Source organism: Callithrix jacchus, chromosome 11 (assembly GCF_049354715.1).
Source record: "Callithrix jacchus isolate 240 chromosome 11, calJac240_pri, whole genome shotgun sequence".
NCBI classification, from domain to species: Eukaryota; Metazoa; Chordata; class Mammalia; order Primates; family Cebidae; genus Callithrix; species Callithrix jacchus.
Genome location: NC_133512.1, coordinates 91,384,663 through 91,411,726, shown reverse-complemented (window position 1 = coordinate 91,411,726; position 27,064 = coordinate 91,384,663). Strand labels below are relative to the sequence as shown.

General features: G+C 39.4%; 1 protein-coding gene across 22 annotated transcripts in view; it reads right to left on the bottom strand.

The window, feature by feature from the left end:
• The window catches only part of LMBR1 (limb development membrane protein 1), a 242,939-nt gene that overhangs the window by 175,232 nt on the left and 40,643 nt on the right, over window positions 1–27,064 (bottom strand). For 12 of the 22 annotated variants that reach the window (XR_013524115.1, XR_004728109.3, XR_013524117.1 and 9 more), the window contains exons 2-4: window positions 16,635–16,707; window positions 13,563–13,602; window positions 6,030–6,169 (exon numbers count right to left, since the gene is read on the bottom strand). Coding sequence is in view for 10 of the 22 variants with exons in the window: in XM_035254270.2 (XP_035110161.1) it covers window positions 6,030–6,169; window positions 13,563–13,602; window positions 16,635–16,707 (253 nt within the window). In the remaining 12 variants the exon portion in view is untranslated. Of the gene's footprint in view, window positions 1–6,029; window positions 6,170–13,076; window positions 13,302–13,562; window positions 13,603–16,634; window positions 16,708–17,007; window positions 17,106–27,064 lie in introns of those variants that run through there. The other 10 variants (XR_013524121.1, XM_078343355.1, XM_078343358.1 and 7 more) reach the window with 6 other exon arrangements.

Below are 27,064 nucleotides of genomic sequence, written 5' to 3'. Positions count from 1 at the left end.
CAAAAATTCAGGGGCCTTCTATCACAGTGAAATTTCTAGGGGTCCTGTCCAGTGTTGTGGGGTGTATGGAGATATCCTTTCTAAGGTGAAGGATAAACTGTTGAATCTGGCCCCTCCTGCAGCAGAAAATAGGCATAATATCCAGCAGGCCTCTTCGGACCTCAAAGACAATACATTTCTCATTTCTGTGTGTTGCTCCAGCCAGTTTACTGAGTGGCCTGAAAAGCTGCTGGTTTTGAGTAGAGCCCAGAATGAGAGAAGGCTCTGCAGCAGCTCCAGGCTCTGTGCAGGCTGCTCTGCCTCCTAGGCCACGTGACCCGGCAGATCCAAGGGTGCCTGAAAGGGTAGAGGCAGAGAGGCACGCGGTGTGGAGCTTTTGGCAGGCTCCTCTCTAGGTGAACTGCAGCACAGACCCTTAGGATGTTGGGGCAACGCCCAGCCATCCTTGTGGATAACAACTGCCTTTGAGAAACAGCTCCTGGCCCACTATGCAGCTTCAGTAGAGACTGATGCTTAAACAGGGGCCACCAAGTTACCATGGGACCTGAGCTGCCCAACATGAGCTCAATGTTTTCTGGAGTGAGGGCTATGGACACAGGAAGTTGGTTGGGCGTGCACAGCAGCATTCCTTCATCAAATGGAAGTGCTATGTGTCTGGGCCTAAGTAGGCCCTAAAGGCAAGAGTTACATAAAGAAGTGGCCCCAATGCCTATGGTCCCCACTTGCACTGCACTGCCTTCTCTCTTCCAGCCTGCACCTACAGTCTCCTGGGGAGTTCCCTAAGATCAGCTGGCGGAGTAAGACCTGGGCCTGGTTTACAGATGGTACTGCATGGTATGCAGACACCCACATCAGTGGACAACTGCAGCAATACGGCCCCTGTCTGGAACATCCCTAAAACACAGCAGTGAAGGGAAATTCTCTGGTGGGCAGAACTATGGGCAGTACATCTGGCTGCTTACTTTGCTTGGAAGGAGAAATAGCCTTCCGAGAGATTATTACAAATTAGTGGGCCACGGCCAATGGTTTGGCCGGATGGTGAGAGTCTTGAAGAAACATAACTGGAAAACTGGCAATAAGAAAATTGGGATGAGGTACATGAACAAACCTCTCTGAATGGGAAAAAAAAATATTGAAGTATTTGTGTTCCATGTGAATGTTCACCAAAGGGTGACCTCAGCAGATGAAGATTTTAATAATTAAGTGGATAGGATGACTGGCTCTGTGGATACTAGTCAGCCTCTTTCCCCAGCCACCCTTGTCATTGCCCAATGGGCTCATGAACAAAGTCACCATGATGGTAGAGATGGCAACCATACACGGACCCAGCACCATGGACTTCTACTCACCAAGGCTGGCCTGGCTATGGCCACTGCTGAGGATCCAATCTGCTAGCTGTGATTTTTATTTTCCAAATGTCCCACCAAATATGTATTTCTTTAAACACACAAACATGTATATATATTTCCCTAACACAGACAAAACAATTAAAAGACAAATTTCCACAGCATTGCCATGTCCCATATTGCACAAAATATATGCCTTTGCTTATGAAAAGCTTCATAAAATATATGAACTTTTCAAAACCTAGTAGGAGCAAAGTTTACAAAACTATAGTCTTTAAAACAATATGGCACTGGCATAGGAATAGACAGACAAACCAAAGGGAAAAAAACAGGGAAGTAAAATTCAGCATTTATTTCCTGCTTACTCTGGCCCAGGCAATAGACAGGTGCTTTATACTATATATATATATTCCACTTACTACATATAACAATTCTATAAACTAGACCTTGATATGGTTATTTTATAGATAAAAGACTGAGACTTGGAAAGCGTAAACAATTTGCTCAAGGTTGTTCAGGGTTTCAGACAGATCTGAAATTCAAGCCCAGGTCTGACTCCAAAACCTATGCACCAGAGCCCAGAAACAGACCCTAATGTAATATTTAGCTACTGAAGATGAAACATAAAAAAAAAATCAACAGAGAAAAGAATAAATATTCAATTAATGGTATTGAAACAACTAGCTGTCATATCTCAATCTTCTAAACACAAAAACAATTAGAGACACCAAAGAGAAAAAGAAAGGCAAAATATTATAAAAAATATTCAAATTCCAGAAAAAAATGCAATTAAAATTAAAAAGTAAAATAACAATCAGAAAAACAAGTATAAAAATTGAATGAAAAGCTGATGTGTTCACACATAAAGAGATCATAAATTAAATATGAAAAAAGCAACAACCACAAAAAGGGGCAAAGGACATGAATCAAATAAAATTATATATGGGATGGGTTTGGTGGGTCACACCTGTAATCCCAGCCCTTTGGGAGGCTGAGGAGGGCGGATTGCTTGAGGTCAGGAGTTTGAGATCAGCCTGGCCAACATGGTGAAACCCCATCACTACTAAAAATATAAAAATTAGCCAAATGTGGTGGCAGGTGCCTATAATCCCAGCTACTTGGGAGGCTGAGGCAGGAGAATCACTTGAACCCAGGAAGTGGAGGTTGCAGTAAGCCCAGATTGCTCCACTGCACTCCAGGCTGATCAACAGAGCAAGACTCCATCACAAAAAAATAAAAATAGGCCAGGCACGGTGGCTCACGGCCTATAATCCCAGCACTTTGGGAGGCTGAGGGAGGCAGATGGCGGGGTCAAGACAACGAGACCATGGTGAAACCCCGTCTCTACTAAAAAGTAAAAAAAAATTGGCTGGGCGTGGTGGCGCGCACCTGTGGTCCCCAGCTACTTGGGAGGCTGAGGCAGGAGAATTGCTTGAACCCAGGAGGCAGAGGTTGCAGTGAGCCGAGATCGCGCCATTGCACTCCAGCCTGGTGCCTGGCAACAGAGCAAGACTCTGTCTCAAAAAAATAATAATTATTATTATAATAAAATGACATATGTATTATATTTCTATATTTTATAAGTTAAAATTAAAATTCCTATCTCACTAAAAATTTTTAAAATTAAAATTACAATAATGAGAAACTCCTTTCCATCCATGAAAATGGAATAGATTTTAAAGACATTAATATTCATTGTTGTTAAGTTTATGGCTAAAAACAAGAGGCACCTTCATGGTCTGTGAGGAGAATATAAACAAGTAATTCTAGAAAACAGTTTAGCAACAATACTCATTAGCCTAATAATTTTCATGTAAAGAAACTGTCAGAAACCCAAGTAATAATTAAAATTTAAAAATCCTCTAGAGGCTCAACAACAGTTACTGGTTAAGTGAAAGGTTCCACAAAGAGGACAGGGTGGGTTTGGTACCTGTGGAACAACTCAGCTGTTTCTTATGGCAAATCTGAAAAAAGTCCAGGTAGCAAGTCACTAGTGGTATAAATGGTTCCACTCTTAAAAATTACAAAATTGCCTTTGAAAGCCACGAGGCTAATATATTGCTATGTACATGGCTCAGGGTACAGCCACTAAAATGATTTCAGAGAACATAAAAGGTATGGAAAACACAGTATTAAATGTTTTAAAGGTATAAATTGCATATGCTATATATGATATATACACGCATATGCTGAAAAAGAAGTGTGAATTTTTTCTTGTTTGTACATTTTAGTATTTTCCAAATTCTGTATAGTGACCACACCGTATTTTTATGAACAGGAGAAAAATAAGGTTGAGTTTGGTGTTGCTGTTTTTCATATACAGGGCCACAGTATCAGCAAAAGCCTAAGGGATTGCTAAGGTAGCATCACCTGAAAAAACTATCTTCTACACTTTCTCAAACAGGAGACAGGAAATATACTCATCATACACATAAAACTAGTAACCTCTGAAATTTCAACTTGCTGTTTCTTTCCACTGGATTACAGCACCACAAACATAATAGCAATGAAAGAACATATATTATTAGTCTAAAGAGCCATATCCTTCCACAGCAACTCCAGTAAGCACATGTTACACATAACAGGTGACATCTTGGCAACACCTGTAGTCTCAGCACTTTGGGAGGCCAAGGTGGGAGGATCACTTGAGCCCAGGAGTTTCAAACCAGCCTGGGCAACATGGCAAAACCCTGTCTCTACAAAAAATACCAAAAATTAGCTTGGCATAGTGTCACACACCTATAGTCCTAGCTACCTGGGAGGCTGGGGTGGGAGGATGACCTGGGCCCAGGAGGTGGAGCCTGCAGTGAGCCATCATTTCACTATACTCTCGGATTGGGTAATAGAGTAAGACCCAGTCTAAAAAAAAAAAGTGATGTTTTCTAAATGCAAAATGCCAGCTATAAAAACTACAGCATACACTGTAACAATACTAAACAGGCAACTTATTCCATTTTTTTTCCTTGGATTTGAAATCTCAACACCTCTTTATGTTAACTCAGAAACAAATTCACTAACCTATAATACAAATTTAATGTAAACAAACTTTTCCTTAAAGCTTGTTTTCATTAAATTTGTATTTAATGAAATACAAATACAATCAAATAAACATGTATCTCTGATACTTCTTTTTTAGGTCAAATGGCAACTTAGCTTAAATAATGTCAAAGGAGGACATTTTACCATTAACTCATAAGGTTCTTACTAAAAACAAAATTATCAAGAAACTTTTACCTTAAAATGAGAAATTAAAATAACCATGAATACTGATAACACCAATAACTAATAACATTAAGAAAACAATAATTAATAACATAGTTACTGCTAACACAAATCAACGCTAATAAAATGAGGGGGAGGGCATGATGAGCAAGAAAGACATCCACATTTCTAAAAGCTATAATTCTAACACATAATTACAAAATCTTAAAGGATAAATGCTTGAGGTGATGGACCCTGTTTACCCTGATGTGATTATTTTGCATTACATGGCTGTATCAAAATATCTCATTAGCCCATAAATACATATACCAACTATGTACTCACAAAAATTAAAATTAAAGCATTAAAAAATAAAAATATTCTGTGAAAGCAGCATATGAAAAGAAACATAAAAAAAGAAAAATTAAAAAAATTAGGACTCCTCAAAAAAGAATTACACCAGCATGTTCTATGAGAGACAAGAGTTCAGTTTACATACACTGAATTGATGTGTAAAAACAGTAAGATTCTTCAGAAAGAAGAGAGAAAGAAAACACCCCACAGCCTAAATAGCTATCACAATAGCTACCACCTATTAAGTGCCTACTAAAAGACAGTTACTTTACATACATCATTCCTACTCCAAAAACAAGCCAACAAGCTGGGTTTTATTTATCCTCCCAATTAAGACAACAGGAATCTACGGTGAGAGGACAGTGGCTTGCCCAAAGGCTTCAAAGCAATACATCATTGGTACCTCTTTGTACTTGACATAGAGTGTTTTTCCCCTTCTAGCATATATTTTGAAAAGACTAAAGAAACTACTAGCCAATAAATAAAATGGCAAGTACAGCTGCTGTTTTTCAGGTTTTTTTTTTGAGATGGAGTTTCACTCTTCTTTCCCAAGCTGGAGTGCAATGGTGTAATCCTGGCTCATTGCAACCTCCACCTCCCAGGTTCAAGTGATTCTCCTGCCTCAGCCTCCCAGGTAGCTAGGATTACAGGTGCCTGCCACCATGCCCAGCTAATTTCTGTATGTTAAGTAGAGATAGGGTTTCACCATGTTGGTCAGGCTGGTCTCGAACTCCTGACCTCAGGTGATATGCCCACCTTGGCCTCCCAAAGTGCTGTGATTACAGGTGTGAGCCACCATGCCCAGCCAGTTTCTTAGTTCTTAAATGGAAGCTGAGTTCTGACAAGCTCATATAAACCAAAATTCTCTTGCAAAATACCGAAATGAAAATGTATTTATCAAAATCATAGTAAGTATAAAAACTGCTTCTTGACTAAGAGAAAAGTCTTTCACAACTAATTAAAAATAGAAATGATAAATAGAATCTGGTTTTCTGACATTACTAAAGACCCAAAGAGTTTACTGGAGGAAGTCACAAATTATGAAGAAAACTAAGGAAAGAAAACCCTAAAAATACGGTGCAGTACAAAATTAAAATATTGTGATTACATTAGGCAACATATACTAACCATGAATCAGGGAGCCATTTAGCCACTGAATATAGTAGCTCTGAGGAAACGAAAGCAGGATTTCATTGCTGATAATTGAGAAGGGTAAAAGCAAAACAGCCCCAGCTGACACTGCAAGAGTGAACGTGCTCAGAAACAACCTGGAAGAAAGGAGAGTCATCATCACAGGTGATCTGAAAAAGCAACGAGCATGAAAGTAATCAAAAAGAATTAATGTTTCCCTCAAAAAAGTATTACATTAAGAATTGTATTAAATATATGTAGTCGGGAGACAAACGATATACATATGGTCCCAGAAGGTAAACTAGATGAACACTGAAACGCCTCACTCTATGCAAATGTCAATAAGTCTAACAAGTAGTACCTAAAAGACAAACATATACCAAAGAGAGAGTACTTCACGTATTTTACAAAAAATAAATTGTAGTTCATTCCTTTTAAATATTTCTTTCACAACTGCATTTAATTAAAAACTTTCACAATATATGCTAACAGCAGTGCAACAACTGTTTAATTTAAAATATTTATTTCAGAGGAAAAGAACTTACAAAGCCATTGGCCTGACATCTATTTAATGGGTAAAGATTAAATAAATTACAGTAAATAGAAACTATTAAACAATATTATACTATTAATATTTAAAACATTACTTAGTCATTAAAAAAAATAAGATCGCTTTAATAGGTACTAACATGGAAGAATATAAAAGTCAACCAAAAAATAAACGAAAAGCATGGACAATAAATGTAAAACATGCTCTGCCCCCACAAAATGCATAGAGTGAAAGAAAAGTACAAAAAAATCCAGCATAATATGTAACAATCCCATAGGAAAGAGGGGTTATAAGGGGCTTTCACTTTCTCAGTTACACATTTCTGAAACATTTTTATTTTTTACAACATTTAACTTTTTAAAAGATTTTAAAAGAATAAATTGGCAAAGGAAAAAGGAACTTCACTAATATTGGAGATAGAATATTAAAGTTCTATTAAAGTTAATATTGGAAGAAATTAAAAATAAATATAAGAAAGTATTTTAAAACGTTAAGAAAAAAATCATACTACGCACACAAAAACACAGAGTAACTTTGAGGCCAATGCCATCTTGTGGCAACCAACAGAAGTGTATTCCTACTTAAAAGCCCAAAATACTACCAGGAAACCTCCTCGGCTCAGTAAATCAATGATCAATTTTAAAATGCAGACCATATGATACATACCAAAAATACAACTGAAATCAGATACAGAATGTTTGTGAATTCGTTTTTCTGAATAGACACTGCATTTCCTGGGAGAAGCCCTGTGACAAGTGCCATCCCAGGGTCCGCGGCCAGCTCTGGCAGCGACCAGCCAGCAAGTGATCTCTTGCAAGCTTCTCCAGTCACGGGAGGAAGCTATCCTGATTGCTATCATTCCTTCCAATGCTAAAAGTAACATCAAATCCAAAATCTCACCATTCCAGGTCCTGCACAGCTATCCCAGTATAATTTTCCAGGCTTGTCTCTTACCATGACCCATTTCAACCTACACTTAGACTCACCTAACCCCCTCATAGCCCAAACATGAAATGGATTCTCAGGATTCCTTCCTGCCCTCTGCACAGTCTACTCACTCCCTAGACTACCCTTTAAGTTGCCTGGGAAACTCACACATGAGCTTAAAGACAGACCTCAAACATCACTTGCCCTGTGAAGCATTTCTCAACTTCTCCCTTCTTGCTCCCCTAGGCAAAATGACTTCCTCTCTTCTCTTGGCTCCCACATATGCTGACCACATACCTAGAAATTAAGGTCAAATAAAGTTTCCAAAGCAAAATCTGGTACTTATGATTTGACAAAACGAGTAAGCTTATGGGGCAAATAAAGTATTTAAAGTCACAAATGCCCCAGAAAAATTCTGAATATGTGGTCATCATAACTACAATGCTTGCTCTTTCAACAACAAAAAAACTAGTAGAACCTATTACACTTTGGGTATTGTGACTGGTCTTGGAGATACACAGAAGATAATAGCATCACCGGTGACTGCCCTTGAGTAGCTCTTAGGACAGCTACTCCTAAGAGGGTGATGTGACGGAGCTCCATCCTGGCAGGGAGTGTGATAGGCCCTGAACTAGAAAACTGCAGCCGGGGGCGGTTGGCTCACGCCTGTAATCCCAGCACTTTGGGAGGCCGAGGCAGGTAGATCACGAGGTCAAGAGATCGAGACCATCCTGGTCAACATGGTGAAACCCCGTGTCTACTAAAAATACCAAAATTAGCTGGGCATGGTGGTGCATGCCTGTAATCCCAGCTACTCAGGAGGCTGAGGCAGGAGAATTGCCTGAACCCAGGAGGCGGAGGTTGCGGTGAGCCGAGATCGCGCCATTGCACTCCAGCCTGGGTAACAAGAGCGAAACTCCATCTCAAAAAAAAAAAAAGGAAACTGCAGCAGTGCCCCTGTTCTTGTAACTACAGAAAGTGCCCTTCAAGAATTAAAGGATAGTTTCAGAAACGTCACCTTCTAAAATAGAGCATTATTTTTAAAAATTACATCTTCAGAGTAATGCATCTTTTCTAATTCTGGTAGTAATAAGACAAGTGCTTTCCCAAATATCTGACACTTGTGACTGTCTTCTTAATCCAACCAGGAAAGCAGAACCTCTCCTTGTCTAAATAAGGTGATGACAGCACATACTCAGATGCTGAATATAACTAGTGTGGAAAAAATAAGCCGTATCTATAGATCACATTGTAAAGTGTGTTTGCAAGGTGATGGTGAATTAATAAACTACCTTAAATCACTTTAACCCTCCACAAAGCTTTAAAATGCTTACAGTTAGCACACAAGGACCAGGGTCCTTGAATTATGAGTCTCTAATCTCCTGTCTGTAACCCCCCCCGCATCAGTGATGTGGCTTGGATATTTGTCCCCGCCGAATCTCATGTTGAATGTGATCCCCAATGTTGGAGGCGGGGGACTGCCTCATGGGAGGTGTTGGATCATAGGAGCAGATCCTTCCTGAATGGCTTGGCGCCTTTACTACAGTAATGAGCGAGTTCTCATTCTGTTAGTTCACAAGGGAGCTGGTTGTTTAAAGGAACCTGGCACCTCTTCTCTCTTTCTCTTGATCCCCCTTCACCTTCCACCATGAGTAAAAGCTTCCCAAGGCCTCACCAGAAACCAAGCAGATGGTAGTGTCATGCTTGTACAGCCTGTAGAAGTGTGAGCCAAATAAATCTCTTTTCTTTATAAACTACCCAGTTTCAAGTGTTCCTTTATAGCAACACAAAACAGACTAACACAATCAGGCTCTTCCTGAGCTTTCTACCATGGCCCTGCAAATGGCTGAACCTCATTTCATTCCCAGCTAATGACTGAACCTCATTTCATTCTCAGCAAATGACTGAATCCAGAGTGGGAAAAAGGGGTACAATCCCTCCATACTTACCACCTGACAGAGCTGTCAACAGACAATTGTTATCCTATGTGTCAAAGGAGGAAGTCTTTCTCCTGTTTATCTGTGCCAATCTGTACCTCGGACATCTCCAGGGGCCCTGCTTCACCAGTCATCCTCCCTCTAGCTGCTGATCAGCCAAAAATAAATATCCTCAGGTGCTCTGCTCTTTCAAAACGCTTCTTAAGCAGAACTCACATATCACACCTTTACTTCTTTATCCTCAACTTCTTCATTAGTCCACTGCAGGAGGACTTCTGCTCCTCACCTAGTACTAAAAAGGTTCTCCTTATCGTCAAATCCATCACATACTTTTTCACTGCAATCTGAGTATGACCTTCTGTGACATTTCAAGTTGATAAGCACTGCTTCCTTCTTGAAACTCTTTCCCCAACTTCTACAACATTCCCTTCTTCCTAATTTTTCGGCCCCACACTCACTGTGACACTCAAGCCGCTTAAACAAAGAATAAATGCTTTTGTATTTATTCGTAGTTATCAACAAAATGAAAGACCTCACATTTTTAAAACTCCACTGCAAAATACAGGTTGTCATAAAAATGTATTTCATGGGTTAATATCTCAATATATATTTTTAATTAAAAAACAAATCATAAGCAAAACCTGCCGCTTTACATCTTCAACTTTAACAGGTTGATAATATCTGATCAAGCAGTATGTGCGGAAACAAGGTTTTATCATAGTTGCATTTAAGGCATTCAAAATTATTCAGTAGGATGTCTACAGTGTTGATGACAAAGAGAATTTCGTGTTCAGCATCTGGCTCTCACCCTCCCAAATACCATCAAAAGGTCTGATTCTCGGGGCAACAGGAAAGTAGCAGTTGAGTGACATTTTGCATTCATCTGTGCCATGCCGGCGTAGCAGCCTTCAGTCTCAAGTCTCCATCTCAGCTGAGCAGTAAACACCTGCTGCATGAATCAGGCTTCCTGGCACATCGCTCGAAACCAGTGGTTCTTGAGCAGCAGCACCGTTAGGGTCACCCGTGCAGCTTTTGCTAGAGCCCGTCTCAGAGACTCTACCTCCGTGGGTCTTTCAGGCAGGCTCCCTCACTAGACAAGTGTTTGCAGAGTGCCTACTCCCCTGTACCAGGACTGTGCTAGGCACAAGCCAACATTTTTGCTCGAGGAGGGCTTATCCTAGACTGGAGGGTCAGGCAATAAACAATAAAACATTAAATATGTAAATATATAATATACTAAGAATGATAAGTGCTACAGAAAAACACCGTAAGGAGGACTGGAAATGGGAGGAGGACACACGGGTTTCAATATTAAGTGGGCGATATTAGGGAATATTAATATTCAATATTAAGTGTGGGACAGTAAATGTGGGATATTTCAGTGAGGCCTTAGGGAAGGCCTCACTGAAAAGCTGAGACTTGGGGAAATAAAGCAAAACAAAATGGAAGAAGGTGAGAGAGTTAATTCAGTGGACTATCTGAAAAAAAGAATTCTAAGCAGACAAAACAGGTCAAAAATCCTAAGGTGGAGGAAACATTAGTTTCACACCTACTGTGCATCAAGAACCCTACCCTAGATGTTTTTTTTTAGCAAATGCTATTTAATCCATACCACGGTACTACAAAGCAGGTGGGAACTCTGTTTTACATACAGAGAACGTGAACATTCCTCAGTATCTTCTGGACTCAAGTGAATCCTGGATCCAGAATTTGAACCCAGATCCCTCTAACTCATTAGTTCTCACCCATTCTACCACAGCAAAAGACAAAAAGATCAACAGAGACAGGGAAGAAAGATGGGAGAGACTAGGTCAGACTCCTTCTCTCAGGTGACCCTCTTCCCCCTGCAGCTCTCCTGTTTTATCAGCACTTTATATAAACCCACTGCCCCTCAGGAAGAGGATTTCTGTACACATTCCCAGAATACAGAAACCACCTGTGACTGGTAAAACCCAAACCCCTCGCACGTACTGTGCCAGCTGCCCCGAAAGCAGGTAAAGATGCTCCTGGGCATCTACCATAAGGACAGAGCACCTCACCCTAATGTCACTCAATGTACTTTTAGGGGTAAAAGACATAGTGATGTGTTCCTTTCCATTTATAAAGTATGGATCTGTAAGTACATTTAAGTCGATTTACCAGCACAGGTGGCACCCAGACTGAATGGAGAGGAGAAAGGTACACACCTCACTTGCCCTTCACACACAGAGGTTTCACATGGAGAGGATATCTACCTTTATTCAGTCTGTCAGTCATTGTAGCTTCTGCAAGGTGGCAGAAGTGAAGTTTTAAAAAAGCAGTAATTGACACAGAGAAAAAAATGATTCACTTAATTTTCACAAATGTCACAGGGCTAGGAATAAAACGAAAACCCCTAATTCTGTAAATGTGAAACATCAAGTTTTGGGCCTAGGTTTTAAAGCTAGAGAGTAAGAACTTCCATCATAAAGTTACAGCTATTTTTATTTCTTATCTAGCTTCCCTATGTCATTTAAAATAAATTACCAAATCTAGGAAATCACAGTCCATTTGTATTCATTTTTCAGTTACGAATCAAATCAGGCCTAGTCATTTATTAGCTGGGAGTTATTAATTTTTTATTGAGGTGAAATTCACATTACATAAAATTTACCATTTTCAGGTGAACAATTCAGGGGTGTTTAGTTCATTCACAATGTGGTACAACCACCTGTTTCTTTCATGTTCATCACCCCAAAAGAAAATGTCACACCCATGATCCCCATTCTCCTCTCCTTCAGCCCCTTGCAATCATCAGTCTGCTTTTGATTTATCTACCCTGGATATTGCTTACAGATGGAATCCTACACTATCTGGCCTTTTGTGTCTGGCTCCATTCACTTAGGATGGTCCATCCACATTACAGCACATCAGTACTTCGTTTATTTTTATGGCAGAACACTATTCCATTGTATGTAGAAGCAGTTATCTGCACATGTATACAAGTATGTGAAAGAACATAGAATCTTTCTCTTCCTCTCCCCTTTTCTTACTTCCCGCATCTTCCTCAGCAAAGGATGCATAATCTGATACTAATTATGAAGAAAGATCAGACAAAACCAAATAACTATCCAATAATCTTCAAAAGTGTCAAGGTCAGGAAAGTCCAAGAAATACTGAAGAAGTGTTTCAGTCGGAAGGAGACTAAAGGACATGACCCCCAAATGCATTGTGTGATTCTGGACTGGAACCTTTCACTACAGCAAGGACATTATTGGGGTAAGCAGTAAGTTTGAATGGGGTATAAGTGGAACTGTTGTCTATGCTAATTTCACTATTTTGATGGTTGCATGGTAGATACCTAGGAGAATGTGCCATTTATAGGAATTATACATGAAAATATCCTGAAGAAATGAAGCATCAGATGAGCAACTTCTAAACAGCTTAAGTGAAAAAAACTTTGTTTTCTACTTCCACCTTTTCTATAAATTTGAGATTTCAAAAGAATTTTAATGTATCAATTAAAAAATCCTGGAATACAGAACTTTCCTACATAGGTGCATCTGTGCAATTTCACATTTAAACAAGCAAAAACTAACAGAAAGGAATTCACTGCTTTCCATTAAGTATGATACTTCAACAAAATTACAGGACCTCCCTATCATATCTCACCGGTGTACATAAGGAATCTGAAGAACAGTCTGGGCCCACCTTCCTGCTCACAGCAGGCAGGTTTAGTTAACCAGAGGATATGTTGGCTGCCTGGTTCGAGGGCATCATGGTCTTCTCAGCAGACTGTTCAAACAGCAAAGAGTCTTCTTTCTTATGACCAGGCAATTTTCTCAAACTGAAGGCCATTTCCTCATTTAATCCCTTGAAGATAAAATCTGTCAGCTCCTTAAATATGCAAATTTCAATAGGAGATAATCGGTGCTCAATTATCCATACATATTTGCGTACATATGCTTCCCAAGAATAGGATTAATATGTTAAAGCTTTTGTAATATGAAATTAGGTATATGGAAGAAGAAAAGGATGATACAAGCTGTTGTAATGTGCTGCATATTTTCCATATTTCTGTTCAAAAATTAGAATTGGATTTTCACAATTTATGATTTAAGAATCAGAAACAGAACAAAACAACTTTAAAATACATACGAAATCCTGTTGACAATGGCATCTTCATCTTCTTGTTCATCTGCAAAAATGATTTAGGTATTAATATTCCTTTATCTTCAAATAAAATGTTTCATTAATTTATTAAAAACTATAAATATAAACTTAAAAAGGCAATTATTGAACAGAAACCATTTTCAAAAAGCACCATATTTGTTTCAGCATAGATCCAAATTTAAATCTCATTAAATCAAGTAGCATGGCATATAGAGAATGGGATGTTTTGATGAACAAAATCCTGATTAATAAAACTACTACATGCAAATTAAAATTGTTCAGGAAAATAAAACTTAGTAGAACCTTAGTACCACTACGAAGTAAACTGTTACACAATGTTAATAAAACCGCTAATAAATAAAATGTTCTGGTTGATAATAGCCAACAAAAATCACCATGAAATTAAAATTCAGAAACACAGAATTCATCTAACTTTAATTTGAGTTTGTCACTACTAATAGTAGCAAGGAGTCTCTTGAACCGTCCTAAATAACCTTGGATACTACTGCATCAGTAACTCATAATTATTGTTGAAGTTACAAACAGGAATTGGCAGGGCACAGTGGCTCACACCTGTAATCTCAACACTTTAGGAAGCTACGAGGACAGATCTCTTGAGCCCAGGAATTCAAGACCACCTTGGACAACATAGGGACACTCCATTTTTACAAAAAAATCTTAAAAATTAGATTTTTAGCCCGGACATTTAGCCTGGACATGCCTGTAGTCCAGGCTACTCAGGAGGCTGAGGTTGGAGGATCACTTGAGCCTATAAGGTTAAAGCTACAGTGAGCCATGACTGCCCCATTGCTCTCCAGCCTAGGGGACAGAATGAGATCTTATCTCAAGAAATATTAAATATATATACATATATATATAAAATTCTACACCACTTATAGTATCTTAACTATATATGTAATTATATATTGCATATATAATTCATTTTATATACTATATAATATATATTTTATATACTATATAAAATGAATTATATATGCTTACATATAATTTTAAATATATAATTATATATTGTATGTATAATTTTATATTATATATTAAATTATATATAATATAAATTATATGATATATATTAAATTATATATAATATAAATTATATAATACATATTATGTCATATATAGTTTTATATATAATATACAAAAATACATATAATATATAAAATTATATAACTATATATAAGTATATTGAATATCTGAAAATATATTTAAAATTTTATATATATATATAAAGTTTGCTTCCTCTTTTTTAAGTAGCAGATGTCTTCACTCTGATACTCTCCTTCTTGCTCATGCCTGTCAGCAATCTCTTTTGTCCTCCCATATAAACTTACGAGCTAAAGAGACTGTCCAGTTATAAGAATACCACAAACCCTCCTGGCCCGTTCTTCTCATATGCCTAATGTCCTCCAAGGCTCTCTGCTCAGGTCTCTGGAATTCTGTGCTCCCACCTGCTTCAGTATCAAGAACATATTTGGGCCATTCTATTAGTCCATCTCCATTCTTAATTCCAAAATGCCCAAAAGAACTTTTACAACCAAATGTTCCACAAAAGAGCATAGTTACAATTACTTTTTATACACTGTTGTGCTCACATCCAATTAATCATCAAGTCTTGGCCAGGCACAGTGGCTCATGCCTATAATCCCAGCACTTTGGGAGGCTGAGGCAGGCAGATCACCTGAGATCAGGAGTTCCAGACCAGCCTGGCTAACATGGTGAAACCTCATTTCTACCAAAAATACAAAAATTAGCTGGGCATGGTAGAGCATGCCTGTAATCCCAACTGCTAGGGAGGCTGAGGCAGGACAATCACTTGCACCAGGGAGGCAGAGATCGCAGTGAGCCAAGATCATGCCACTGTACTCCAGCCTGGGCAACAGAGTGAGACTATCTCAAAAAAAAAAAAATCAAGTCTTTTTTTTTTAAACCAAGTTTTTTGCATGGGGAAAATCAAGTCTTAAAGAATATTTTACTATGTCCATATTCATTTCACTTCTATTCCCAACCCCAGCACTCTACCAGCTGGGTGCAGAGTCCCCAGCACTCTCCCAGCACTCCTCCACTACTCTAAAAATCATCTCATACATCTCCAGTTTCCCACTCACCAACCTCTAATTTCATGTAGAATGACCCATTTACATTCATTCATTCTCTCTCTTTCTCTCCCCTTTTGTGTCTATAGTCCATGAAACCATGCCAATGAATTTTTTTTAAATAGCTAAGATACTATTTTGAATCTGTATCTTCAAAATTTTTAGAGGTTATAGAATCCACTGGGTACTTCAGTGCGTCACAGAGCCAAGTAACGGTACTAAAGTAATACACTAGAGTAAACACTATAACCTTATTTCTCTCAAAAGTCCTACAGTTTAAGCTGATAACATAGTATCAAGAAATCATTAATGATTCACATAGCACCTACTATTAGCCCAACATCACAAGTACATAGCCCTGTGATTTTCAGAAAACAGCTGAGATTTAACAAAGACAGCAAGGCAATTGCTTAAGTACTTATAAAACCCGGACCTAAAAAGTCTGAATCAATGAGCACAAAGTTCATCAATAAAGAATAAAGATATGGTAGTCCCTCTGGCTGGATAAGGATGTATATGAAAGAATAAAAGGAGAATACGAGATGCTAATAATTGGATACTAAATAGTATTATGGAGACTTAAATATCTACTATATGCTCTAGTAGCCAGAAGGGGTACGGAATGTGGATGAGTAAAACGTTCAAAGTCAGAGCTGCCCACAAGGAACCAAATATGCTCATAAACTTGAGAGTTTCCCAGATACTCAACAGTCTAGCACTATTCTTAGCTGGACATAAGAATTGTGATTAAACAAGGACTCTGGACTAAGAGTGGTCAAATTCCCTGGAGGTTATTTTTAGTTCTCTTAGTAGCAGACAAATGCTTACTTCAATTACCAGCAAATTCAATACACTACGACACTGAGGTGTACTAATATACCCCATAAACCATGCCTAGACCACTTGGCATTCTAATAAAGGTTTTAATTGAAATGTTTCCACTTGCCTGATTTTCTCTTGTATCTTGTGATGATGAAGTAGGAAACAACGTAGAGAATGGCAAAAAGAAGGAAACATATCTGAAACAAAACAAAGTTAACCGATCATTTACTCTTTTGCATATCTTTGATCTATCTGTGACATTTACAGGAAAAAAGGATTTAAACTATTAAGAAGTTAAAATGTTGGACATTTTACTAAAGTTTTAACAAAATACAGGCAGGTGCAGTGGCTCACGTCTGTAACCCCAGCACTTTGGGAAGCCAAGGTGGGAGGATCACCTGGGGTCAGGAGATTGGACCAGCCTGGCCAACATGGTGAAACCCTGTCTCTATTAAAAAATACAAAAAAAAAATTCAGCTGGACACGGTGGCATTCACCTGCAATCCCAACTACTCCAGACTCCGAGGCAGGAGAATCACTTGAACCCAGGAGATAGAGGTTGCAGTGAACCGAGATCACACCATTGCACTTCAGCCTGGGAAACAAGAGCAAGACTCCATTTGAAAAAAAAAAAAAAGTTTTAACAAAATATTCATTTATATGAACTGGTCAATTAACCCCATTTAATATCATTTAAAAAAAAAAAAAAGGCCCAATGGAGACTTTTCTTTCCGTAACTTGATCAAATGTTTTTCAAAATCATGTGGAAGTGTGAAGAACTAGACTATCATCACTGACAACTCTGAAAAATAAAGTCAATTAGAAACTACTAGGCCTATACAATATTAAAACATTATCAAAAGCTTCAATTCATTTAAAGAATGTGCTGGCACCAAAAGTTGACAGATTAAACAGATTCCATTTCATAAAATTTAACATACAAAAGGAATCACAAATCAATGTGCGTAGAAAATAATTATTCAATAAATATACTCCATATCAAACCAAAAGGCAGTTGAAGAAGAGACTTCATTATTAAATTCTGTATTTTTAATTTTGCTTTATTGATTGGTTGATTGATTGATTGGAGACAAGATCTCACTCTGTTGCCCAGGCTGAAGTACAGCGGCACAATCTTGGCTCACTGCCTCCCGGACTCAAGCAATTCTCTCACCTCAGTCCACCAAGTAGCTGACTACAGGTGTGCAACACCAAGCCTGGCTAATTTTTGTACTTTTTGGTAAAGACGGGGTTTTACCGTGTTGGCCAGGCTGGTCTTGAATTTCTGACCTCAAGCGATATGCCCGCCTCAGCCTCCCAAAGTGCTGAGATTACAGGTGTGGGCCACTGCAACCGGCCTAATTTACTAACAAATAAAAGTTATACATATTCACTGTGTGCAAACACCATGTTTTAAAATAAGATACATTGTGGAATGGCTCAAACTAATCAGCGTACTCATCACGGCAAATATTTATAACTTTTTATGATGAGAATACTTCTACTTCTTAGTGATTTTTAAAATATAATACATTGTTACTTATCATAGTCTTCGTGTTATACACTCGATTTCAAATTTATTCCTCCTACATAACTGAAATTTTGTACCCTTTGACCAACATCTCCCAGAGCCCCCACCCCTAGTCTCTGGCATCCATCATTCTACTCACTATTTCTAAAAGTTCAACATATTTAGATTTCGTATAGAAGTGAGATCATGCAGTATTTGTCTTTCTGTGTCTGGCTTATTTTACTTAACGTACAGTTTTTCAGGTTCACCCATGTTGTTGCAAATAACAAGATTCCTTTTTGCAGCTGAATAGTACTCCCTTGTATGTGTACACTGTATTTTCTTGACCCATTCATCTGCAGGCAGACGCTTAGGTTGATTCAACAACTTCACTATTGTGAGTAGTGCTGTCATGAACATGTGAGAGGGCAGGTATCTCCTCAATATACTCATTTCATTTCCTTTGGACACATACCCATTAGAAGTAATACTGGGTTGTATGGTAGCTCTATTTTTGATTTTCTGAGGAACTTTCACACTGTTTTCCCTAATGGCTGTACTAATTTACATTCCCATGAACAATGTACAAGGCTCCCTTATCACTGCATCTTCGTCAACCCTTGTTATCTTTTGTGTTTTGAGTATAGCCACTCTAACAGATGTGAGGTAATAGTTCATGGTGGTTCTGATTTGCATGTCCCTGATGATTCATAATGTTGAACGTATTTTCATATACCTATTGTTCATCTTTATGTCTTCTTTTGAGAAATATCTATTCCAGTGCGTTGCCCATTTTTTTTCTTTTTTCTTTTTTTTTTTTTTTTTTTGAGACAGGGTTTCACTCTTGTTGCTTAGGCTGGAGTACAATGGTGTGATCTTGGCTCACTGCAACCTCCACCTCCCAGGGTTCAAGTGATTCTCCTGCCTCAGCCTCCCAAGTGGCTGGGATTACAGGCCCACATTACCATGCCCAACTGATTGTATTTTTAGTAGAGACGGGGTTTCATCATATTGGTCAGGCTGGTCTTGAACTGCTGACCACAGGTGATCCACCCACCTTGGCCTCCGAAAGTGCAGGGATTACAGATGTGAGTCACTGTGCCTAGCCGCCCATTTTTTAATCAGTTTAGTTCCTTAATTTCAATTTAATTTCTGTCAGATCTGAGGAATGACAGACTGACCAAAAAGGATGGGTCAAGGAACAGGAGATCTCATCACAGTCAAGGACCAAGGTTTGCCACAGCTTGTTGTGGAATGTGGGGAAATGACTCAAATGAAACCACTCTAAGTGATGATAAAATCTAGGGAATATCCCATGCGTGGATTTCTGAAGAAGTACTGGTGGCCATATGACTGAGAACAACTTTGGACCAGGATAGCGGACATTCCCTGCACATCATCATGTAGGAATGACAAACTGAGAATGAAGAGGAGGACTACAAGCTGTCTGTCAAAGCTCTGTCAGTACACAAGGGAGAAGAACAGAAGACAATACTGACAGCAACCCAAAGGAGCAAAGGGCATCAAAGATCACCTGCCACTGGAAGCCATGGACCTGTTAGGAACACTGGCTAGACAAGAAAAGGTTAACAGCATCACTACCTTCTCCCAAAATGATCTGGAGTGTAGGAGATGGTCCAAAGATGAAAACCAGTTCTTGGTGAATAAATGTCAATGAAGGGGGTCTTCTAAGAAGCTGAGAATAATGGGGAAACGGATACAATGGAAGGGAAGTCTGCGTAAAGCACAGAGCAAAGAAAAGAAGAGTGACTGGTCAGAACCAGTGAACTATGAGGTCAAGGTCAGAGAGAAGAGAGGACCGAGGGAGTTAATATTTAGGACATGATTTAAATTCATTCTGTGCACAATTACCTACTGCAGGCTTGCTATATACCAGGCACTCTTCTAGGAACTGGGACACGCAATGAACAAGGTCGCTGCCCTCATGGAGCTTAGAGCACACTGCGAGGAAAAGACAATAAATACATATAAAGTATGTCAGAGGATGATTAGTGCAAGGTTAGAGGAACAGAAAGTGCCAGCCAGGGGGAGGCGGGGGGGACATGTCTCACTAATAAGGTGACATCTGAGGAAAGAGCTGTGGGACAAGCGGGGCCAAGATGCAAAAACGTAGAGGAAGAGGGGAATATTTGAGGCAGAGAGAACAGCAGTGCCAAGGGTCAGAGGTAATAATGGCTCAAACAATGAGGGGGCAGAAGTAAGAGACAAGGTCAGAGAATAATTGAGGTCATGCAGGACTCAGGTACTAAGTGTCGGTTTTTACCCTGAGTAAGCTAGAATTCCATTGCAGGATTCTGAGTAGAGGGTGACAGGACCTGACACAGTGCAAAAGACTCACTATAAGTGCTACGCACAAAATAAACTGGAAGCGGACCAGCACAGAGGCAAGGAGAGCAGACAACGAACTGCAGGAAGCCAGAGAGCAGCCACTTGGACCTGTGCTAGGAGGTGCTCAGACAAGATGAGTCCTGGGTATGTTTTGAAACTGGACATGGTAAGATTTGCTAGAATAAATATAAGGTTCTTTGCCTGAGAAACTGGAAACACAACGTTGCCATTTCAGGACTCAGGAACGGTTACAAGAGGAGCTGTTTTGAGGGAGAAGTAAGTATCGCTTACACTGTTGAATCTGACATACACATAATTCACTCAGGACAACAGGATGGTTGGGCAGTTGGATGAAAATATGTACCATTCAGAAGAAAGAGCCAGGCCATAAATTTTTTAAAACCTTAGAATCATCAGCACATGATATTTAAAGTCCTGAAGCTAGATGAGATTTCCATCCCAGGGAATAAGTATAGCCAGAGAAGTCAAGTTTGAGAATAGAGACCTAGAGCTCTGAAATATTTAGAAATCAGCTTGACAGAAGGACTCACAGAAGCTGACTGGGAAGCAGCAGTCAACAAGGGAGGAGGCAAATCAAGACACTAGATGCCTTGAGAGCCACATGAAGAAAGTTTATTAGGAAAAAGGGATTATCAACAGTGTCAAATGCTGCTGACAAACCAAGGACCATGAAGACTGAGAACTGACAACTGGACTGAGCACCGTGGAGGTCACTGGTGACCTTGACAAGAGCTGTTCTGATGGAGTGGTGGAGGTACAATCCTGACTGAAGTCGATTAAGAAAGGAGAACACCTGGCAGCAGAAATGCAGGTACACAGAACTTCCCACGAGTCTGATTATAAAGGGAGCAAAGAAAATGTGAAGGGGAATGCGAAGTCAAGGGTTTTTTTTTTTTTATGAAAAGTATTACTAATGACTACATGAATAATACAGTAGAGAGAAAAATTACTGATGCAAGAGAAAAAAGAAATAATTGCTGAAGCCATGCACTCAAGTTGTGGGAGTGACATAAAATATATCCATAGTAAAAAGGAGAGAAGAGACGGAATATCTGAGTTCAGTTGCAGGTGGTTAAGTAAATGTGTGGTGGAAGCAGAAAGACAATGATGACATTTTTTGCTGGCTTCTATTTCCCCAGTGCAACAGAAGAAAGTTCATCAAGATACATATGGAGAGTGAGGGGAGAAGTAGTATGTAAACCATGTGGGAGAATAAATGGAGCAAATATAATAGAAATGAGAGGCAAGGTAAGATTAAATGGCCTCTGAAAACCCTCAACAGTGCTGGCAGCCTGACGATGCTGATTCCTAGATGCTGAGGCAGATGCAGGTAGGGCCCCCCAGAAATATTAGAAGCTTGATGTTTCTAACAGATATCCCAGCCTCTCTCATCCCCTTTCCACCAAGCTCTTCAGAATAATAGCCTGTCCTTGCAGACCTCTGCCTTCCTCCACTCACTCACTCTTCCGGACTTCACGCTCACCAACCAACACTCAAAAGTACCCTGGTAGTGGTCAGCAACCCTAACAGGAAAACTGCACTTCATGATTTTAGCTGAGCTCTATGCAGCAACTTCTGCCAGTGCTCTTCCTCCTTCTGTTGTTCTCCCAGTCTCTGTCAGAAGCTTCCCTTTTCCTGCCTGCCTTTAAATATTCTTCTTCTCTGTAATTTCTGGGGTGAGCACCTGTCTATTCTTATTCCACCAGCTCTTCATAGGTAACATCTACTACTCCCAGGGTTTCAACATCAATCCCGAGGAGGCGCCTCACCACAGGGCAAGAAGCCCTGGTTTAGGGTATTAGCAAGAGTGAGCGAAATCACTGGCTGTGACACCAAAGTAGATAAGGAGGAAACTGAAACTAAGGGTAAGCTGATGGACAGGAGAAGCGAAAACATCCATCTGCTGATGTGCACGGTAGAGAAGTAGCTGCAACAAAAGCACTTGACCAAGAAATATGTAAGAAGGGCAGGTTTTGATCAAAGGCTGTTTCTGAATTTTTTTACAATAGTGTTTAAAGGTGAAACACAATTGTCATAAAATCCAGGGAAGGCCAGCACGGTGGCTCACATCTGGAATCCTAGCACTTGGGAGGCTAAGGCAGGTGGATCACTGGAAGCCAGGAGTTTGACGCCAGCCTGGCCAATATGACAAAACCCTGTCTCTACTGAAAACACAAAAATTAGCCAGGCATGGTGGCGCACACAAACAGTGCCAGATACTCAGAAGGCTAAGGCATGAGAATAGCTTGAACCTGGGAGGTGGAGGTTGCCATGAGACAAGATGCGGCCCCTGCAGTCCAGCCTGGGCGACAGAGCAATACCCTATCTCAAAAAAAAAAAAAAAAAAAAAGAAAGAAAAAGAAAAAGAAAGAAAAGATCCAGGGAGTTAGTGCAGAAGTGGCAGATGAGAAAGCATGAAAGTTAATGGAGAAAAGGAAATCAAGTAACCAAAATGCATAGGATGAAGACTAACGGAAAATACTTCATGTAAGAGTAGAAGTAAGGCTAATGATTTAAAAACAAATGTAAGTATTACTATTGAAATACAAGCTACACACTAGGGCCACCATGATGGCTTACACCAGTAATCCCAGTACTTTGGGAGGCCGAGGTGAGTGGATCACCTGAGGTCAAAAGTTTGAGACCAGCCTGGCCTACATGGAGAAACCCCATCTCTATGAAAAATACGAAAATTAGCAGGGCACAGTGGTATGCGTCTGTAGTCCCAGCTACTCAGGAAGCTGAGGCAGGAGAATCGCTTGAACCCGGGAGAGGCAGGTTGCAGTGAACCAAGATCATGCCACTACACTCCAGCCTGGGTACCAGACAAGACTCTGTCTCAAAAAAAAAAAGCTACACACTATGAAAATAAGAATACAACTATAACAGACCAAAACAAAAATCACAGAACTGATTACACTGTTTTTCTAGTTTCAAAAGTAGGATGAGGAGTTGGTTCTACTCTAAAGTAGTAAGTCTCTTTCTGAGACAGAGGGATGAGTGAAATAAAAGAAAGCTGTAATGATGCCTATTCTCCCTATGTCCAGGAGAAAAGGAAATTCCTAACTAAAAAAAAGGAGAAAAACACTCCAGCTTCTCACCACTAAAAGTAACGTACACCTAATTTAATAAAAGAAAAAAAGATGAGCTCTGTTCTAGCATCTTGTGGTACTGTGAACAGACTGAGCTTTTCTCCTGGTCAGGGAAGGAACAGCCATGCCCGTTTCAAAGCTCACAGCAAAACACCCACTACGGTGCAGGACCTACTTTGCTGGCTAGCCCAGAAAGAAGGCAATTCAGCCCTGGAGGGTGGAGGCAGCATGGCTTTAGTCCTGATGCTGATCAGGAATGGCTAGGCATTTGAGAGGTGACACAGTCGTAAGTAACTGAGTAATACATTTAATATACATTGCTAAAAACTAATATTTTTAAATTCCAGGTATCACACCTGAATCTAAATTCAGACGGGTGCATTTTAATCATATTGTACCACCCAGCTTTTCATTTAAAGCCCATGGGCTTCGACTAATTTCAGGTGAAGAATAAGTATCGTGACCAGTGATGAGTACGAAGTGGGCTCAAGGGCTGCTGTCACAACACGTGGCTAACAACCCAGGATGGGTATCCCAACTGCCCTGATTATACGAATGGATCAAATTACCATGTGTACCCCAAGAATATATACATCTAATACATATCAACAGAAAATTTAAAGTAACAAAATCCTGAGAGAGAAGACAAGTAAACTATTTTTGAACCAATAATCTTATATTCCACAGCAGAGAGGTCACAGATAATGCAGCCTAAGTGATGGAGCAAGGGCCCATCTCCAAATAAATAAATAAATAAGCTACCCACTAAAAGAACTAAAATTAAAAGTACACTTCTTTGAAATTACCCTAACAACAACAATAAAATAGAAAAACACAGACTATGTAGTAAAAGACAGGAAGATAAAAATTGTTATGAAGATGATAATGTAACAAATTAAAGATGAAACATCTTTAAATCAATAATTGTAAACAGGAAAAACTATCAGAAGAAAACACTGATAGAACGATACATATCTTAAAACAAAATGCCTCAGAAGGGTTGAAAACAAAAAGATACAGAGACACACCAGACTGCTGCTAACAGAAAAGAAAGACGGGTGGCAATTTTTCTTTTCTTTTGAGCGACAGGGTTTTGCTCTGTCACCTAGGCTGAAGTGCAGTGGTACAATCACAGTTTACTGCGGCCTGGAACTCCTGGGTTCAAATGACCCTCCCACGTCCACTCAGCATGTAGGTGAGATCACAAGTGTGAGTGACTGGGAGCAATTCAGTTTATTTTTCTCTCAGACAAGGCCGAATGTAAGGCAGAAGTGTGAAGGAAGACAAAGGGCACTTAAGGAAGAACGCTGTAAGCCATAATGGGAAAAAGCTGTCAGAATCTTCAAGGGCCAAAAAGCACAGCATCAAAACACCTACAGGAAAAAAAACTGGCCAGGCGCGGTGGGTCATGCCTGTAATCCCAGCATGTTGGGAGGCCGATGCAGGCAGATAACCTGAGGACGGGAGTTTGACACCAGCCTGACGGACATGGAGAAACACCATCTCTACTAAAAATACAAAATTAGCTGGGCATGGTGGCAGGTGCCATAGCCTCCAGCTATTCAGGAGGCTGAGGCAGGAGGTGGAGGTTGTGCTGAGCTCAGATCACACCATTGCACTCCAGTCTGGGCAACAAGAGCAAAACTCCACTTCAAAAAAAAAAACAGGAACACTGGCTCACACCTATAATCCCAACTACTCAGGAGGCTGAGGCAGGAAGATCACTTGAGATCAGCAGTGATCACTTAAGACAGCCTGGGCAACCTAGAGAGATCCCACCGCCGCAAAAATAATTTACAATCTAAAAAAAGTAGCCACATGAACCGGTAGTCCCAGCTACTCAGGAGGCTGAGGCAGGAGGGTCATTCGAGCTCAGGAGTTGAAGGCTGCAGTACGCAGCCACTGCACGCCACTGCACTCCAGCCTGGGTGACAGAGAGACCCCATCTTTTAAAAACAAACAAAAAATGCCAAATATGCAACGATAAAGAAAACACTATTTTAGTTAGAAGACTTAAATTTACCATGAAAGAAAAAGTAAACTAAAGCCAAATAAACAAAAATAAATGTGAACTTTTTTAAGGAATAAGATTTTAGAAGGGAACTTCTTCAACTTGATAAATATCTACAAAGAAAACCTACAGCTAACATACTTATTGGTAAGATGCTTGAAGCTTTCCCACTAAGATCAGGAACAAGGCAAGTGTGTCCCTTCTCACCACTCTTTTCCAGCACTATACTGGGAGTCCTAGGTAATGAAAAAATACAAGAAAAAGAAAAAAGTACACAAAATGTGAAGAAAGAAACAGAACTGTCCTTGTTAACAAATGACAGGGTCGTCTGTGTAGATAATCTGAACAAATCAACAAAAAACTCCTGGAATTAATAAGCAATTGTAGCAAAGTTAGTTGCAGGACACAAGGTTGACATACTAAGTCAATCACTTTCCTATATACTAGCAATGAACAAGTGAAATTTGAAATTAAAAACACAACACCAGGCCAGGTGGTTCACACCTGTAATCCTAGCACTTTGGGAGGCCAAGGCAGGAGGACTGCTTGAGGCCAGGAATTTGAGACTACCCTGGGCAACAGAGCAAGACCCCATCTCTACAAAAAATAAAATGCTTTAAAAATTAGTCAGACATGGTGGCATATACCTATGGCCCTAGCTCCTCAGGATCACTTGAGCCCAAGAGGTCAAAGCTGCAGTGAGGCATAATCATAATACACTCCAGCCTAGGCAACAGAGTGAGACCCTGTCTCATTAATTAATTAAATTAATGTAAATAAATACATAAATGTAAAATACCATTTACATTAGCATTCCACCAAAGCAAAAGACTTAACTGTAAATCTAACAAAATATATACAGAATCTACATGAGAAACCTACAAAACTCTGAAAGAAATCAAAGAACTTAATTAGTAGAGAAAGAGTCCATGTTCATGGATAGGAAGACTCAATATTGTCAAGATGTCAGTTCTTCCTAACTTGATCTGTTCATTCAATGTCATTACAATTACAATCTCATCAAATTATTTTGTGGGATTCTAAATTTTTATATGGAGAAGCAAAAGACCCAGAATGTCAACACAATATTGAAGGAAAAAAAAAAAGTCATCTATTACATAGTAGGGTGGCTACAGCTAATAACAGTGTATTGTATATTTCAAGACAGCTAGAAAAAAAAATCTTGAAAGTTATCATCATAAAGAAATGATAAAAGTTTGAGGTAATGGACATGCTAACTACCCCATTTTTATCATTATACAAGGATCATTATACATACATGCACTGAAACATCACACTGTACCCCATAAATGTACAATTATGCATATGAACAAAATGAATTTTAGAAAGAAGAAAGAGGACTGACAATACCCAGCTTTGAAACATATTATAAGGCTACAATAATCAAAACAGCATATTGATGGGATAATACAGACAAATATAGATCAACAGGACAGCACAAAAATATAACCACATAAATACAGTCAACTAATCTTTGATAAAAGCAGAAAAGCTATATAATGAAGAAAGGATCACCTTTTCAACAAATGATGCCGAAACAACTGGACATC